The 18,746-nt window shown below is 35.0% G+C and overlaps 1 protein-coding gene across 1 annotated transcript; it reads left to right on the top strand.

The window, feature by feature from the left end:
• Window positions 1-2,920: 2,920 nt before the first annotated feature.
• On the top strand, window positions 2,921-12,515 carry LOC143629456 (uncharacterized). The gene is made up of 17 exons (XM_077098727.1): window positions 2,921-3,386; window positions 3,817-4,186; window positions 4,283-4,354; window positions 4,450-4,512; window positions 4,620-4,829; window positions 5,070-5,591; window positions 5,679-6,440; window positions 6,526-6,789; window positions 6,863-7,018; window positions 7,460-7,869; window positions 8,539-8,962; window positions 9,327-9,611; window positions 9,698-10,364; window positions 10,439-10,497; window positions 10,580-11,077; window positions 11,232-11,270; window positions 12,132-12,515. The coding sequence occupies exons 1-17, from the start codon at window positions 3,013-3,015 to the stop codon at window positions 12,315-12,317; spliced, it is 5,361 nt and encodes a 1,786-aa protein (XP_076954842.1). The 5' UTR covers window positions 2,921-3,012; the 3' UTR covers window positions 12,318-12,515.
• Window positions 12,516-18,746: the final 6,231 nt, after the last annotated feature.

Genomic DNA, 18,746 nt, shown 5'->3' with positions numbered 1-18,746 from the left:
CAAAGTGTTCCATGTAGTATGCTTGATTACATAGTGGTGTATTTGGAAGAAGCAAAATGCTTGGTTCGGGATTCCAATCCAATTAAATAGCTAGTTGAAAAAGATACAAGTGCTCAAATTTCTTTGGATTAAAAATAAGTAAAAAATGTTAGGGTCTTTTTGGTATGAGGTAATGGAATGAACAGAGGAATGGAATAGACAAAGGAATGGAATGAACAAATGAATGAAATAAATCATTACTATTCCATTGTCTTGTTTGGTTACCACATAGGAATGAAATGAATCATCACTTTATTAATTTTTTTTAATTAAATAGTAAACTATTCAATCATAATATTTTTTATCAATTAATAAAACGATTATAAGATAATGCGATATAGTAATAAAAGAATAATAACAATTATAATTTAATAAAATTTATACTATAATAAAATAATAATGATGATGATAAATAACAATAATAATAGTAGGAGTAATAATAATAACAAAAATAATAATTATTTTTATTATTATTATTAATGATCATTTTCCATTTCATTTCTAGAAGGAAGGAAAGAAAAACCACATTTTGCTAAGGAATGAAAAATGTTATATATGGAATGGTTTGCATTCATTATGAATAATTCATTCAATTAATGAATGGTAACCAAACATGTTTTATTTCATTCATTTGGAACGAGTCATTTCATTCCACCTCTAATTACTTCATACCAAACACTACCTTAGGGTTTTCGTGGAAGATTGGTGTAGTTTCCACTTGTAATAAACGCTTGTGATGTTTTGAATGTGCAGACGCAAATTGTAGCAGCTTGCTTGTGTCTCGTGAGCTTTTATCTTTTTTTCTTTTGTTGTTGTTAGCAGCCGTAGTTTTTAGTATATTGCTAAAGTTTTAATAAAAGTTTGTTGGTCTATATTTTATATTAAGAAATGAAATATAAGAGAATGATAACTGGAGTCTTTGTGAGTGTTTGGCCTAGCCTTTTTAGTGAAGTTTATAGTTTTTTTTTATTACAAAATAAGCTTAATTTAGTGTTTGGCTTAGCCTTTTAAGCTTATGCTTATCAGCTTATATAGGCTAATGTGAAAAAGCTTATTTGAAGATGGTTTTTTAGCTTATTTGAAGAAGCTAATTTGTGTAAGGGTGTAAATTACTAATTTGCCCTCAAATGATGATGGATTAATAATTATTGAAGCAACTTATTAGTGTAACAAATTAAATAATGTGAATTTAACAATTTTTCAAGATGCATAATTAATAAGAGACAAATGGTGGATAATTAGCGAGGCAAAGGTATGTACCCGCCTCAACACCGAGCAAGGCGGGTCAACCCACAAGATATAGACAAGAGGCTTGAAATCAAGACATTACGAAGGCACAAAGCCAAAACCTATGCGCATGGCGCATATCACACATGCTCAGGCATCATATGCCCAGGCACCACACATGCCCAGGCATCATATGCCCAGGCACACATATGCTCACGCATCACATATGCTCACGCATATCACATATGCGCGTGGCGCATCAGCGCACGGCGCATATCACATGCTCGTGCATATCACATCTGCGCATGAAACATCTGCGCGTGAGAATAAAGAGAAGACCTAGCGCATCCTCAGGATTGGCGCATATCACACATGCACATAATCAACCTCGTCCTTATCCAAATCAGGATTAGGGCAACCTTGATTGTGCACGTCAGACAACATTCCAGAAGGTATCTTTTTAAGGAATAAGAATATGCTGATGTCGACAGCTGCCAATGAAAGGTGGACAACTCAGCATAAACCATGTGCTACCACGTGATTATAACCAATGAAAAAGCACCAGGTGTCCCCAATGACACGTGGCGCAAAGCAATTGGAGGAGGCCAGCAAGGCCCTGATTAGGTCTAAGCCCAATCAGTGGAAACCCTAGCACTATAAATATCACATCCAATATCATCAGATAACACACAGTCACATCCAACAACAGACAGTTACAGAGTATTCAGCTATTAAGCAATACATTCCAAATTCCTTACTCTCACATATTATTATCTTCTCCCACAAATACTTATTCTCACACCGGAGGGTTACCCCAAAGAGGACCCCTCTGTCCCTTTCTGAGGGATAAGTTTACGGTGCTGTTCATTTTGTAGGTGGAAGAACCCAGATCCATCAGATCCAAGAGAAACCATCGGTGAAATAGCATAATCATACCCGAGGAAAGTAGATCGTCTACCAGTGAGTCGATCCACGTTTCTTCAGGTAGAAATTCATAAAAGAGACAAGTTGGTGGATTTAATAAGTTGGTCGAAATTGGTAGATACTGATTAATACGTTGGTGGAAGATCAACTCTTACCATCAATCTACCATTTCTCAAACTATTAACTCTTACCTTAAAAAGTTATATTTATCACACACTCATCTACCATTTATCAAGCATTCAAAAAATTTGCTTGAAATGGAGTGACACAAACTTGTTTTCATATACTGAGGTAATTTGTTCTTTTCGTTTTTTTTACTTATTGAATTGTTTTCTCTTTGTTTTAATTTTCAAATTGTTCTCTTCGTTTGACCTAGTTTTTACGTCTTCCCCGATATAAATTTATCAAAAAATGATGGTATAACTCATAAAAACAAAGTAGATACGTATAAAATATAAGATACGTGATAATATGTAACCATGCCCATTTTGGTCATTTCACTAACATAAGCTAAATAAAAAAAGCTAACACAAACACTTAAATAGAGCCTATCAACTTGTAGAATATAAACTAATCCAAACACTAAAAAAGAACTTATCAAATAAGTAGAAAATAAGCTATAAGCTTCAAAAAAATATAAACATAAACACAAAAATATAAGCTATGCCAATTGCCAAACACCCCCTTTGTATAAATCAGGAATCAACCAGAACTGATGCGTGAAAACCCTAAACCTGCATCTCAATTCAATCCCTCCAAAATCCCCAAATTCTCCAACGACCATCCACCGTTAACTACCACCAACACTTGCATGCTCCACCAATGGAATCCATCATCCACGGAGCACTGGAAGAAATATGCTCACAAGGAGTCAACGGACTGACCCTAACTCATCTCTGGTCCAAAATCAACAACTCTCATCATGTCTCATCCTCTAACCTCTGCACGGACGTCAAGCAGGCCTTATGGTCCAGTCTCCTCACTATTCCAGGTCTCCAATTCCAATGCAATGGCGTTCCGTACGAGGCTCAAAACCCTACCATTCAGTCGTTCCAAGATGCCGAGGCTATGGACTTGAAAATCGTCGCGGCGGAGCATATGCTTAAGAGCTTCGTCGGAATGTACGACATTGAAGCCTCCGATGCCGGCATTTCGCAGGTTCAACGCCGTGTTCTTGAGCGTCTCGCCATTGCAAGGTTTGTTTGTGTGAATTTATTAAGAAACCGAAAAAACCAAACCGAAACAAAAACTGCCGAATTTATAAGAATTTAATAATAAATATGTAGCTTAAATATTGTAGCTCAAATGTATAATAATCAATTAGTTATTAATTAATAAAATTATTTAGGCCTAAACTCATTATTTTGGTCCAAAGTTTTCAAGCTCAAATGACTAAACTTATAAACGAACCCAAACCGAAAACGAAAAACCGAAAGCGAACGGTTTTTAAGAATTCAATAATCGAAGTGTTGGTTTTTGGTTCGGTTTGGTTTTAGCCCAAACGAGCTGTGCACACCCCTAGATTAAACTCTACTCTGCAGCAGAAAAATACGTCAATTTGGACTTTGAGAAGTATGCATAAAGATTATTGATTCTGTTGTATATTACTATATTATACTGTTGCAGAACAGATGGGATTACCCAAAGTGACCTTGCCAAGGAATTTGGCATTAAAAGCAACAACATTTATTATGTACTAAGGAATCTGGAAACCCGCGGGTTAATTGTGAGGCAGTCAACAATAGTAAGGAAGAAAGAACCTGGCAATGATGAGTATGCATATGGTTCGATAGTGAACACCAATATGCTCCATTTACACCGTTACGCAAAGCATTTGGGTCACTTACAAAGACTTGAAATTACCAAAGGTGTCACTGATAATGACAATGCAGGCGAAGAAGTTGGTACGGGAGATGGTGTTTCTGAAGCAAGCGTAAACAACTATGTACCTGCTTTTAGAGCTATTTGTGATAGACTAGAAAAGGCCGATCGCAAGGTTACTATTTACATTTTAGCTGATAGTGTTTTACTTTGATTTCATCCTTATTCAGGTGCTAATTGTTGAATTATTATTGTTTTTTACATTTTGAAGGTTCTCGTGGTTTCAGATATCAAAAAGGAATTAGGTTACCATGAAACGCGTGGACATAGAACTTGGAGAAATGTAAGCTAATGTATCAGAGTTTAACATATCCCGACATTTGCTTTTCAGTTAAGTTCTTCCTCACTGAATTAACCTCATTGCTCAAATGTTCATAGATCTTACACAAGCTGCAATATGCTGGCATAGTCGAGGAGTTTATTGCTACAGTCAACAATAAGGTACTCTAACTTTAAATTTTGTACCACATCTGTGACTTATGCCATATTTTTTCGGTCGTCTGTCGTATGAATTATTCCCTTTCACATACATTTTGTTTGCGCTTCAGGAAGTTAAGTGTCTGCAGTTGCTAAAGAAGTTTTCTCCTGATACTTTTATGCTCAAAGGTCATGGAGGCGGAGATGATGATCTTGATACAGAACAGTTTAAACCGGTAAAAAGAGGCCAAATTACTGACCAGCTTCTTGAGCTTCCTATTGAGCAACAGATTTATGATATGATTGATGCCGAAGGTTCCAAAGGGTTGACAATTAATGAGGTTTGTCATCTTTATTGGCTATATCTTCTTGCTATTAGTTTTGCATTTTTTTTTAAATTTTAACATTCTGTATTTTCTGCCATCCTTTTGTTCATTTTTTATAATTTTCACACTCTGAGTTTTGTATATGTACTAAGGATAGCCTCCTCTCCAACTTGAAATTTTTCTGAAGAGGTTTAGTGATAGCCAAAACCTTTCAAGTCAATAATTTTTGTTTTGTTTTTTCATTGTTGTAAGCAGGTATATAAAAGGCTTGGTATTAACAACAAACGATACTATCCTCGTATTCTTGATATGGTGTCTAGGTTCAATATGCATCTAGATTCAGAAGCCCTTAATAGAGGTGTAGCCTACCGAGTTTGGACTTGTGGGAACTATAATGCTGGAGTCCCTAATACTGAGAAACCTCCGACTCACGCACAAGCTGGACAACTGATGCTGGCTCACACCACCCAAGATGCAGATGATCAGACCTCCAATGTGGATGCTGAGGCCAGTCAAGAACAGAGCAATAATCCAGTTTCATCAGCTAATGACACATGGCTTGATTCAAATGATCAGCAACCTGAGGAAAATGATATAGTTCCCGAAGCAGAACTTCAAATTGTAACTGTACCACCCTCGTTGAATCCTGTTTCTTCAGAGATAACTTCATCTGGTTCACCTGCCCCTCGAAGGCGTCGCTCTTATAAAACCTATCCTTGTATTGGTTTGAATACAGTTAACTCGCTAAGGGAGCAGAGGATACTTGAAAAACTACAGGTCTGTATATATAACCAACATAAGTGGTAGCATGTACAAGTGCTTATACATACACATCACATATTTTGTAATGTTCCATTTCTGTAGGAAGAAAAAGTTCTTATTAAACCTGAGCTACAAAGGCTGCTGGAAAGTATTGAGAATCTTGAAAAGAAGCAGTGGACTACAATGGACAAGAAGACTCTAGAACGTAGCTTAAATAAGCTTCAACAAGATGGACACTGCAAATGCATTTCTTTTGCAGTCCCTTCTCTTACTAATATCGTCCGAAAACGTACAATTGATGTAGTTTTACACCCCTCTGTATACGAAGCAGAAGACCTATCAGATAGGGTTCATGACAGAATAAGAGTATTCGAAAAACAAATACGTACCCAGTCTTATGCGAAGTATAAGTCTGGTAAATACAACAAGTCAATCCCTGTTTTAAATGATGTAGAGAGAATTAGTACAAGTTTGAGAACAGATACTCAATCTGAATACTCTGAAGCAATGAAAAATAATGGTTTTGTATTGGCAAAAATGGTTCGTGCAAAGTTGCTTCATGTGTTTCTGTGGGGTCATCTTACTGTATTATCGGGTTGGGATGATGCTATAAAAGATGGTCATGAACAGAAGAACCCGCATAGCAGCTGTAAATTGTTTGAGTTGGATGCAGCCATTAAGGCTATGCCACTTGAGTTGTTCTTGCAGGTTGCAGGCTCCAATTTACAACTCGAGTCTGCAGTTGAGAAATGCAAAAAAGGTTTATGCCTTTCTGATCTTCCTGTACACGAGTACAGGTGTCTCATGGATACTCGAGCAACTGGACGTCTTTCATATCTTGTTGATATTTTAAGACGTCTCAAGGTATTATTAGTTACTCTCAAGTTCAGTTGGGCAAGTTTAATTTGGATTACTACTAGTTCTTATATTACTTTTGATGTTTTGTCAGTTGATACGATTGATTGGTGGTGACATTCCTGTGGGCCCACACACTACTCTTAGACATTCACTTGAATTGAAGCCTTACATCGAGGAACCTGTGGGATTATATACAGGCGCGAATGTTTCTGATCTTCGGCCTCAGGTTAGACATGATTTTGTTCTGTCAAGCAAGAAAAGTGTTGATGAATATTGGAACACCTTGGAGTATTGCTATGCTGCTTCTGATCCAAAAGCTGCTTTGCATGCCTTCCCTGGATCTACTGTGAAAGAGGTCTGTTGGTTATCATTTATTTTTAATTATATAGCTGCTTTTATCTGTATATTCTGAAGCTTGGTTTCATCAGGTATATCATATCCGGTCATGGGCCTCGGTCAGAGTTATGACAGCTCATCAACGGGATGAGCTATTAAAAATTGTAGCAAATGAAGATGTGAGTAAAAAGGTATCTTTCAGAAAGTGTGAGAAGATCGCGGAGAATCTTAATTTGACCTTGGAGCAGGTTGGTTTTCACCTGATATTTACTATTTGAAAAAAGTAGGACGGATTTGGTAATGAGCTTTGTTAACATCACAAGGTGGCAAATTTTGCCATTTTTATATTAATTGGTTGTTTATTTTGTATTTTTTTATGTATGCAACCTCCCAAGTCATTTAATTCTTAAAGTTAGATTATTGTTAAACTATCATAATTTTATTAATTATATTTGTCACTAGTTATTCATGAAAAATTAAAACATTTGGACAAAAAGTTTTTAAGTCAACACTACCAATTAGACACACATCAATCCATGCAAAAGTTGCACTATTCATTAGAAGAGCTTATACGGGTATGCGTTTAAAGCTACTTATGGGCTCTAGTTTAAGTGTTCGTTCTTCTTTGTTACTCATATGATGAAATTTATTTATTCCTTTTTGTAAGTTGATTAATGCTCTCATTACAGGTGCTCCGTGTATTCTATGATAAAAAGAATAAATTAAAGTTAGCAGCAAAAGCCAAAGAACATGAGTTCCCAGCTCTAACAGATGCTCCATCTACTTCTAAAAGAAAGAGGTCTTCCAAACGAAAATCACCACTAAATACTGAAAAATCACTTGATGAAGAGACACACAAACCGAAGCAAGCCAAAAGTGCCACAAAAGAACAAGATTCTGTACGAAGGTTGATCGATGAAATTGATGAGGCAAATATGTTGATCAATGAAACTGATGGCCAAAAAGACATCGTGGATGATGATATGGTACTAAATCAAGATGAAAATGGTCATTCCTATTCTGCTATGCATGACTGTGTCTTGTCAAAGCTAAAGCTTTCACGGCAGAAACGGTTTGCATGGACAGAAGACAAAGATAGGTATTTTTTTGATTTGTTAACTTAACATATAGTCTGTCTGACTTGGATGTGCTAAAGAAGTTCCCGTGGGACTGAGATAACAAAGTTTATTTACTTATCTATCTCACAATATAAGATAACAAGATAACTGCTCGTTCATTATGAATGTGTCATTTGGGATAAAATGTTAATGTTTGCATAAACTACTAACATCACTTGACTTTTGTCCCATTTTAGCAATTTTACATTTTGAGCTGTGAAGCAATGGTTTTTGCCTTGTTTGGGTTATGAGGACCTTTTTGTATCGTTCAGTTCATTAGGTGAACTTGCTGTAAAAGGGCCGTCATTAAAATATCCCATAATGATCCAAATGGAACAAAAGGTCGTCTAATGACTCAAAAGTGCAAAAAAAATCAAAAATAAAATAATAGTGACTAAAACATGAGAAAGGTGAAAGTATGTTGGTCTTTTATGAAAAAAAAACTATAAAAAGTAGCTTCAAGGAAATTAGTCAAATGGTTCTAACCTGTGATTGTTTGTCCAAAAATATGTTTTTAATGCTTAATATCTCCTAAATCATTTTATTAGAAAAAATAACATCGTTATTTATATAATATAAACTTTTGCAATACTTGGAGACAGTAAACCAATAAAAAGTTTCTTATAGTTTTTATTCATGATCTTTTGCAGGGTGTTGGTTGTTGAATATGTAAAACACCGCGTTGCTCTTGGAGCAAAATTTCATCGTGTAGTATGGTCATCACTTCCAAATCTACCAGGACCTCCTGATACATGCAGAAGAAGAATTAACATTCTCAACAGAAACAAACAGTTCAGAAAAGCTTTAATGAGGCTCTGTAACATGCTTAGTGTCAGATATGCAATACATCTAGATGCTTCCAAGAACAAATCGCTTGGTGATAATTGCAGAAATGTAATTGTTAAGGACCATCATCTTATTGATCATACAAGTGATTTCAACAGCGAAGAACAATGGGATGATTTTGGTAACAAAGATATACAGACGGCCCTTGATGAGCTTCTTAAATACAAGCAGGTTGCTAAAACGGAGCCCACTAAAGGTGCTCGATATAACCCCAAGTCGCGTATAAAGGTATCCTTGCTTTATCTGATTTCTATCTTGGGTAACCTTTGTTTTCGCTTATAAAAAGGTAACATAGCTTCTAAAGTATAGAGTTAAGGCAACCAACTTTTCGAAGTTTTAATATTTGTATGATGGGGTGGTAGTTGATGTGTAGGTAACTTTGACCAGGTTGACTTTTGTATACTGATAAGCCGCATGAAAACAATATATTACCTTGAATAATTATTTTTTTTGGAAGTATGCTATTTGTTATGTTTGAAAACTAAGTTCATTATCTAAAACACTATGCTAACTTTTTATACAACATTCTCATTTTGCATATCATATTGTTAATAGTGTATCATAAATGGCCTTTGTTTACTCGTGCTTTTAGGAATTGGATACGAATGAGTTAAAGGATGGTGGAAAAAGACAAGCACCCAGTCGAAAGAGTCGTCTTCCTAAAAGCTATATTAAGCTTATGAATAAAGTAAAAGATTTTGGTACACAAGCATACAAATCATTAGCGGTTTCTAATGCAATTGAGCTTTTTAAGCTTATATTTCTCAGCACTGCAAAAGCTCCAGAGGTCTCAAATTTTCTAGCAGAAACATTACGTCGATATTCGGAGCATGATCTTTTTACTGCCTTTAACTACCTCAGAGACAAAGGCTTTATGGTAACAAGATTTCTGTTTTCTTTTAGAGTAAACCTGACAACTTTTTGGCTTTTTTGCTCATTCGTTGCTTTTTATTCTGTTGGCAGGTGAGAGGTAGTGACATTGGCCACTTTGTACTCTCTCAGCAGTTTTTACATGACATTTCTTTATCTCCGTTTCCTGTTAATACTGGAAAAAGAGTTCTTCAAATGTCCAGGTGGCTTCATGAAAGAGAAAATGATTTATTAGACAATGGAGCAAATCTACCGGCTGACCTGCAGTGTGGAGATGTCCTTCGACTGTGTGTGCTGATGTGTACAGGAGAAATATCAGTGTTCCCGTGTTTGCCTCATGAAGGCATTGGAGAAATCGAGGAATTAAAGAAACGTAAATGTGATAATGAAATTTCCAGTGTTGAAATAACTAAAAAGCCGAAACTATTAGACACTGAAGTATTTACCCGTAAAGAAAAAGGCTTTCCGGGTATTCAGTTATCAGTAAGCCGTCATTTAATTTCAAAAGCTGATAATTTCACGTCATCTGTTTCCAATTTGGAGTGCAATACACTGCCAACTGGACATATTGAAGGAGTTTTTAAGTCAAATGGTGCATCTGAGTCAACATGGGAAGCTATGACTCGCTATGCAAGTCACCTGGTATCTTGTGCACAAGAAGTATCTCCAAATATGTTTAAAACTGTTTATTCAGCCATCCAAAAGTCTGGTGATCAAGGCTTAAGCATGGAAGAAATCTCCCATAATATTGATGTGCAGGGTATGCTAATTATTTATATTATTTTTAATTGTATTGCTTACATATGAATCTAATAATATTGCAAATACTTGTAGGGGAAAAGATGGCAGAACTTGTTGTGGAGGTGCTCGAGGCATTTGGGTGTGCTTTAAAGGTCTGTTTTATATAATTACGTAACTTATTGTTTATCACTCAGATATTTAGGTAGATTGAATTCTATTGGTTCCTGAGTGCAGGTTAATGCTTATGATTGTGTTCATGTTGTTGATTCTCTGTACCGGTCAAAGTACATGTTGACCTCAATGTCATCTCACCAACATGATCTTAACCTCAAGGTGCCAGAAAGTTCTAATAATGATGGCGAGTTACTAAAGTTGCAGCAAGGAAATCATGAAAATAAAAACAAAAAAGTAATGGTAGAAGCTTCCACATACCTTGCTGAAGAGAATGCAAGTACTGATGAGGTGCAACATAGAGTAACGATCCTAAACAACCTGGAAGAGGATCCTCAACCTATAAGTGAAGCTCAGACAAACAATGGAACTGAAACCTTAAAGGACCCAGAAAAGAGCCCACACGAGGAAAGTTGTGAATTTAGGTTGGATGGTTCTTCTAGTTCGTATAAGCCAATATTGCCTTGGATAAATGGAGATGGTACCATCAACAAGATTGTTTACAAGGGACTTGTACGCCGTGTGCTTGGTATCGTCATGCAGAATCCTGGGATATTGGAGGTATTTGCACTTTATTTATTATTAAATATGATATAAATAAATATTGATATATGTAGATGATTTCAAATTATATATGCCTGGAAGCAGTTTTTGTGTTTCCTTCTTATACTCATTCAACAAGACTTGATTTATAAAATGCTTTTGTATCTTGCAGGAGCACATATTAAGCCAAATGAATGTACTAAATCCTCAGGTATGATACTGGAAACTCAATGTGTATATTTTTCAGGGCCGTTCTTGAGAATTGTTAAAAAATTTATAAAGGTTAAGTGGGGTTTAAACAATTAAATTTTTAAATGGGCTTAGTGGGTTATGATCTAGGTTGTGCATTTCTTTTTATAAAAATGGGCTTAAATGGGTAATTAGGTTTAAACATTAAGATTACATTTTCAATAAAATATATATATATATACATATATATATATATACATATATATATATATATATATATATATATATATATATATATATATATATATATATTTATAATTCAGGCCAAGAGCCCCCCCCCCCCCCCCCCAACACACAAACACACACACCAACAAAACCCTCAGTGACGGTATTAATAATGCATATACTGGCTAAGCCAGAGTTGTCACTTGAAAATAAGAAACACGAGCTTTTTGACTGAATATAAACAAATATTTTAAACCTTCTTATTTTCTCCGAATAGAAACACGAGCTGTAATATCGACCAGTTTACTTATGAATGAGTCGTCTCTATTTTCTCTACTTGGTCAAACTATAAAAAAACTTCAGTTTAAAAGGAAGTGTATATTTATGCATATAACCTTCCTATCTCATTATTTTTCTTGTAATCATATAAAAACACTTAACTATATATTAAAAAGTACGTAAATTTTGGACAAAAAGTAACTTGTTTCAAACTATAAGAAAGAAAGTGGCCATCAGGTGACTAAATTAGCCCAACTCACAAAAAAGTATATTTACCATAAAACTAACCAGTAATTATTTATTTCTAAAACTGTTTGCATTTGGAAAGTGTATAGTTGACAATTAGCTTATTATTAATGATCAAATTTTGGCTTTTCAGAGCTGTAGAAAATTGTTGGAGCTGATGATTCTGGATAATCATATCATGGTGAGGAAGATGTATCAATCTGTATCCAATGAACCCCCACCCATGTTAAACCGCCTTCTTGGTAGCAGCTCGGTGAAACCTAAGTTCATCTACAGACAACATTTATTTGCAAACCCAAAGAGTATCGCCTGTTTGTAGATCAAAGACCCGTTGTTGTAATCATGCAATTGTTGGTTATGTATTTTGTTGAGATTTCGTTGTCTTTTGCTTGTTATAATTCATGATATCAGACTACGTTAGAATATATCCACTTAATATATTAGTATAGTTTTAGAGGGTATCTCGACATTATATAGTAGTATGCATGATCGTTGTTGAAAATTTTGGTTGTAGAGATCGTTTCTTGACCATATCAAAAGTCAACGGATCACATATATACTGATATGATGATTGATCATTGAAAAGATTGAAACTGAGGCTGAATCACAAGCGTTTATAGAATCATAGACGAGACCTTGAATATGTTGTATGTATAGAGATGACTATATATCTGATATGGTCTCACAATCTCTATTTTTTCGACATGTGTTCATCCGTGTTAAAAGCCCTAAAATTACAGCTACTCACAGTTCGGCCTGTTTTTGTAGGAAATTTTTAGCTGAATTGGTGACTAAAGGTTTGGAAAAACTAAATCGAACCAACCAAACTCGCCAAAAAGCTTTGACTGTGGTGGCTTAATCTATTTTTAAACATGGAATCATTCGGTTAGATCTTTGAAAGTTTAGTATAATATATTTGTATTTTTTGTTATATAGATTAAAGGGTATACATATATTTTTTAACGACTGGTTTGGTCTATCCATCGGGTTCTAAATCGTAAATTAAACCATAAACCCACAATCAATCTAGTTCTATTCGTTCAGCTTCTGACTGCTTTTAAACATTCTTACCAGAAAACAAAAAGGTTAGATTTTGCGATGTGAGAACCCTTATTATTAAAATTAAAATACATGAATAAAGATATTAAATGGAACTAGATTAACCTCAGCGAAACAAATTTGGTCGGTATCGTTTCAATTCGTTACGGCTTCAACACTAAATTAAAATGTAATCTTGTTTCGGTACCGGAAATAAAAAATGGTTACATATTTTCATAAAAAAACATTAAATAAAATGAACAGTTAAACCAGGGTGTTGCGTCAGGGAGTTGACTCCTCGGTTGGTTTCAGTTGAACAGCGAAACAAATTCTCGAACTGTAAACCGGAATGTATTACTTCATATTTGGCCAAAACAATCAATCTAGTTCTATTCGTTCAGCTTCTGACTGCTTTTAAACATTCTTACCAGAAAACAAAAAGGTTAGATTTTGCGATGTGAGAACCCTTATTATTAAAATTAAAATACATGAATAAAGATATTAAATGGAACTAGATTAACCTCAGCGAAACAAATTTGATCGGTATCGTTTCAATTCGTTACGGCTTCAACACTAAATTAAAATGTAATCTTGTTTCGGTATCGGAAATAAAAAATGGTTACATATTTTCATAAAAAAACATTAAATAAAATGAACAGTTAAACCAGGGTGTTGCGTCAGGGAGTTGACTCCTCGGTTGGTTTCAGTTGAACAGCGAAACAAATTTGGTTGGTATCGCTTATATTCGTAATGGCTTCACCACTAAATTAAAATCAATTAAGTTGTGTCACGTGGGGGTCTTGCCGTAATTTCACACCTCGGATGAGGGTCAGATTGTGGGGAAATGTGAAGGGGGGGTGTGAAATTACAGTGAGACCCCCAGGTGACATGATTTAACGAAGGGTTAGGCCTAAAGGACAAACATTGTACGATTTTGAAACTTAAAGGACAAAAAACATCAATTTGAAATTTTGTGTAAAGATAAAGGATAATTTGTGTATAGGAAATAGCTGATCCGGAAGTGAAAATTCATTGATTGATAGAGGGGCAGAGTGAAAGTTGAACAACATAAATATAATGGTATATACGTGATTTCCATACGGATACAAACCCTAAGTTGAATCGTTGGTGTTTCTCAGAGAAGAGATGGAAGAAGGCAAAGGTACGCCGTTTACGATCCTCGAACATGATTTGTTTTAGTTGAATCGAATTGCTGTTTTTGTTGAACGTAATTAGGATACATACTCTTTCAACAAAAATTTTCATCATAAAATTTGGAACAAATTTTCATAACTCTGGAATGGTTAGCGCTCTGTGGTTGTTATGATAGGCGTATGATTTGCAGTCTTTGTTAACAGAAATACTGGAAAGGAAGAGGAAGAGGAAGCAAACTTCTAAAACCACTGCTGCATCCGCAACCGCATCCGAACCAAATATGACTGGGACGGTCCAGATCCGGTACCTCTAGGTGCAATCTTTTACTATGACGAAGGTAACACCTGCTCTTTGCTTACACTTGACTTATATATATATCCTTGGAAATTAGAATTGTTATGTTATTATTATTATTAGAGAGTAATTAATGATATATATGTGTGTGTGTGACAAGTGAAACACAAGTACCCGTATGTTCAGTTTGATATATACTGTGAGGGACGCACTATGGTTCTAAAGGTATCTGGATGGGCTCTTGAATGCGCCAAGTGTGAAAAGCGTCGCGAGCTAGGAGGAACTCCAACTCCAACAAAGTCTTGATATGTAACTAGTTTCTCCTCGTTGATATATATTTGACCTTTTATTTTGCATAATTAGTACGTAGTAATTACTCTTACGGTTTTGATGATTAGAACCTCACTAACTATATTCTTCTGATGTTGCTTATTTTACATAGGTCGTCAACTGGTGGATCCTTATCAACTGCTTGATTTGTTGGTGTTACTAGTAAAACTTATTTGTAATTACTAATGTTTTCTACTTTGCTTATTATGACTTAACTGTGATAAGATAAGAATGTGTGAGATGAAATGAGACAGTTGTAGATCTTGAACAAAGAACATGACTAAACCGAACCGAATATATGCATAAGCGAGTCAAGTTCGTTTTTGAGGAACCATCACTAATGTTAAATTGATTTTAACACACTAAACGACTCAGAGACGCTTTAAAAATAAACTATAACATATCCAGAAGGAGAACAGGAAAATACATTTAAAAAAAATTCCTAGATCTATCATTGATTATGTAAAAAGAAAATAGGGAAATTATTTTTGCATCAAAACAAAGTTGATCCAGTAATGCATTCCCCTGCATTTGTTGTACCGGGCATATCTTGCTGTAACTGTGAGCAGTGTTAGATCTTCAACGTCTAGTACGGATGTGCTGAAGGTCACAAGACCCAAAAACCTTTTTTCCTACTTCTAAGTTTCGGTTGGGTAACCCGGTTTGGGTCGGATCAGACAATAAATACACTAATTCAATGAGAAGTAATATATAGGATAATATCATATAAAAGAATCTAAAATCTAAATATAAAACACATAAAGTAGTCAACAAATCATATAGTAGCATATCAACATTTCTTTTCCTTTTTCAAGTACAAGTTATCATTTCTTTGTACCATTATAATCCTTAGTTAATTATTCATCAAACACAATCTAAAACAAGCCTTATTACTTTTATTTAGGCTTACACGTTAGAACATTCAGATGCTTAACCAAGATCTTTATCTTTCAACCCACCAAATCTAATGTGAGCTTACATACCCCTTTTTCAATATGCTATTTTTGGGGGTAGTATGTATACCTTATTCACTTTTACTCATGTTTTATTACCACATCTATTCAAAACACAATTCAATATATGTGTATGTGTGATTATTGTATGTTCTGTGTGCTTAAATGTTTATTTTATGTTTGGTGGTTGGTATCTCATCCTCATCTATTCTCATCTAGTATGATCATACATGTACCCAAGTATGTTGGTTTTGTATCAATAGGAACTGCTCCCAATATATTTAACTATTTACATTTTCATAAGATTTGTAACGCTCACCAGATACATATGAGTTGTGCTTTACCTATATATATAACACTAAAATTTGTGTATTTTTACCAACATTCGTGTTGACAAACTCTATTTTTATACATGCTACAGATACAAGCAATTGATATTGTTAAAGATTGAATATATTAGTTTTACCTTAGGATATTTATTCAAAATACAAAAATATGATGTATTTGTTTTGTTTTGTTTATTGAACTTATGTACTTGTTAATATCAATGAAATTAAATAATTATTGTCGCTTTAATTAGTGTATTTTGAGCTACTGTCCAATCAATATGTTACGCCCGACATGTTCCGCCTTTGGTCGGGTGTGACAGTGGCGCCTAGTCAGCAAGAAGATGATGAATTGTATTTTAGGGGTGTAGTGGTGTGGGAGAGATTGTGAGGGGGGGGGGGGGGGGGGTTCTCCCCAGTCTCCACCACTACGGGTGGTCTAAGGGATTTTTTTCACCTCTTATATATGCCTAAAAGAGATGTTTAATTTGATTAGCAATCTTGGACAAAGCAACAAGAAAAAGAACAAATCTTGATGGATAAATATTAGTTATATCTACCATTATTATGGTCCATGCTAAATAATATCATGGATAGAGATAAAAATAATGTAACAAATTATTGTGACACCCCCAACATGTAATTTTGATTCATTATTATAGAAAGACGCATGACGTAAATCGTTATTGTGGTTGATTGAAGTTGTTAGATAGTCTCCAATTCTTAATTACGAAATGGGCCATCGTATACACACATATTTTGGATGCCCCTCCTCTCAAATAATGTTTACTTTTGGAATGGCGTTAGGGATGGCAACGAAACCCGAACCCGGTGGGAAAACTCGAAACCCGATATAAATGAGACGGGTAATACCCGACCCATTAGGGTTTGGGATGGGTTTGGTATTAGTTTTGAATTTTTTTTGCGGGTTTGGGACGGGTTTGGGATTTCTAATATACCCGGTTACCCGACCCGATTACCCGATAACATAAACCCATTTACCCGATGTACCCGATATAGCTTATTATATTATATATATACTATATTCCAAATATATTATTTGTTAAAACTTGTTAATGTCAATTATTTGAGACATTTTATCTTTATGGTAACCATCTTTGTAATCGATTAGTTATATTTTGTCAAAACCCGGTAGGAATCTAGCGGGTTTTGAGCTGAGTATACCCAATGGGTATTTTATCAAAACCCGATAAGAAACCCGAAACCCGATGGGAAAACCCGAAACCCGACGGGTAATTACCCGATTAAAAGCCGACGGGTTTGGGACAGACTTTCATAACCGGGTATGGGTTTGGGAATACCTAAACCCGACCCAAACCCATCCCTAAATGGCGTAGGGCATCAAGAGCCCCTCATACGACTTTCTCTTTGCGTGGAAGGTTTCACAAACATGTGAGTTTTTTTATACAAAGAATGATCTGAGTTTTAAATAGGAGATATTGTTGATTAACACATCATTGAAGAAAAAATAATTTGCATATAATAGTGTACCATTTGGATGCATCATGCTTCTAGCAAGAAAAGAGAGTAGATTATGATTTATGAACACATTAACGCTTATAGTTATTAATCATATCACATGTTTATTAATTTTCATTATCATTAAACATATTGACATTTTTAATGTGTTAACATATGTGCATTAACACTATACTGGGTGGTTTCAACTTTCACGTACTATATATATGGATTTTACTCTTTTAGGTCTATTCAAATCTATATTCTTAACTTTCTTTTATTTACATAGGCATAACAACTTATTTAGTTTTGTGTTTTACTCCTAGTTTATAGGATAGTTGTAGTCTAGATAGATGGTATAAGGATAAAGATGGAGAATAGAGCAATGGATATTGTAAATGGTTAGGGGTTGTCTCTTACGAGGTAATGGGATGAGCGTGGGATGGTACCCGAATTCGTACCCGTACTTGTACATGTTTGTACTCGTACCAAAAATCAATAAAAACACGTACCAATACTCGTACCAAATTTTTTGGTACGGTACGAGTATTTTGGTACAATACCCGTTTTTGTACCACTTTGCTTTTTTATTTCCAAATTTTTGACGATCTTGAAACCGAACCGGTACAAATAACAAACAACCTGAATTAGTCCGAGCATCGGTACTTGCACAGGTACGTGACGGGTACTAAATTAGTACTGGTACCAAATTGGCCATCAATTTATGATAAGATAGTATTGAAGAACCCTAACTCGGTCGTCGACATTAACTGATTTGTTTGTTGGTTCGTGCCTTGAATGTTATATTATTTAATTTTGAAGAAACGTTTGGTAATTTTTCAATAATAACATGGTTGGAGAATTTATTTTATATATTAAATATGAAGAATCTCAATTAAACCTTTATATAATCAAAATAGGTACAAAATACCAAATGTACCCGTACCAATACCCGATTGTACCTGTACCAAAATTCAACAAAAATGAGTACCAATACCCGTACCGAATATGCTAAATCGGTACGAGTACGGGTACGTGTACGGGTACGGTACGAGTACAAGTATGGGTATTTGGGACAAAATGCTCATCTCTACGAGGTATACTCAAGTTGATTTTTATTTTTGGTAAATTACGTGCGATACCGAGTATAATTTGAGTGCATCATACACATAG

Source organism: Bidens hawaiensis, unplaced genomic scaffold (assembly GCF_021521415.1).
Source record: "Bidens hawaiensis isolate Kalapana, Puna unplaced genomic scaffold, B.hawaiensis_p1.1 tig00005195_1, whole genome shotgun sequence".
NCBI lineage: Eukaryota > Viridiplantae > Streptophyta > Magnoliopsida > Asterales > Asteraceae > Bidens > Bidens hawaiensis.
Note: the sequence above shows the minus strand (reverse complement) of the source record. Positions and strands in the feature narration are given on the sequence as shown.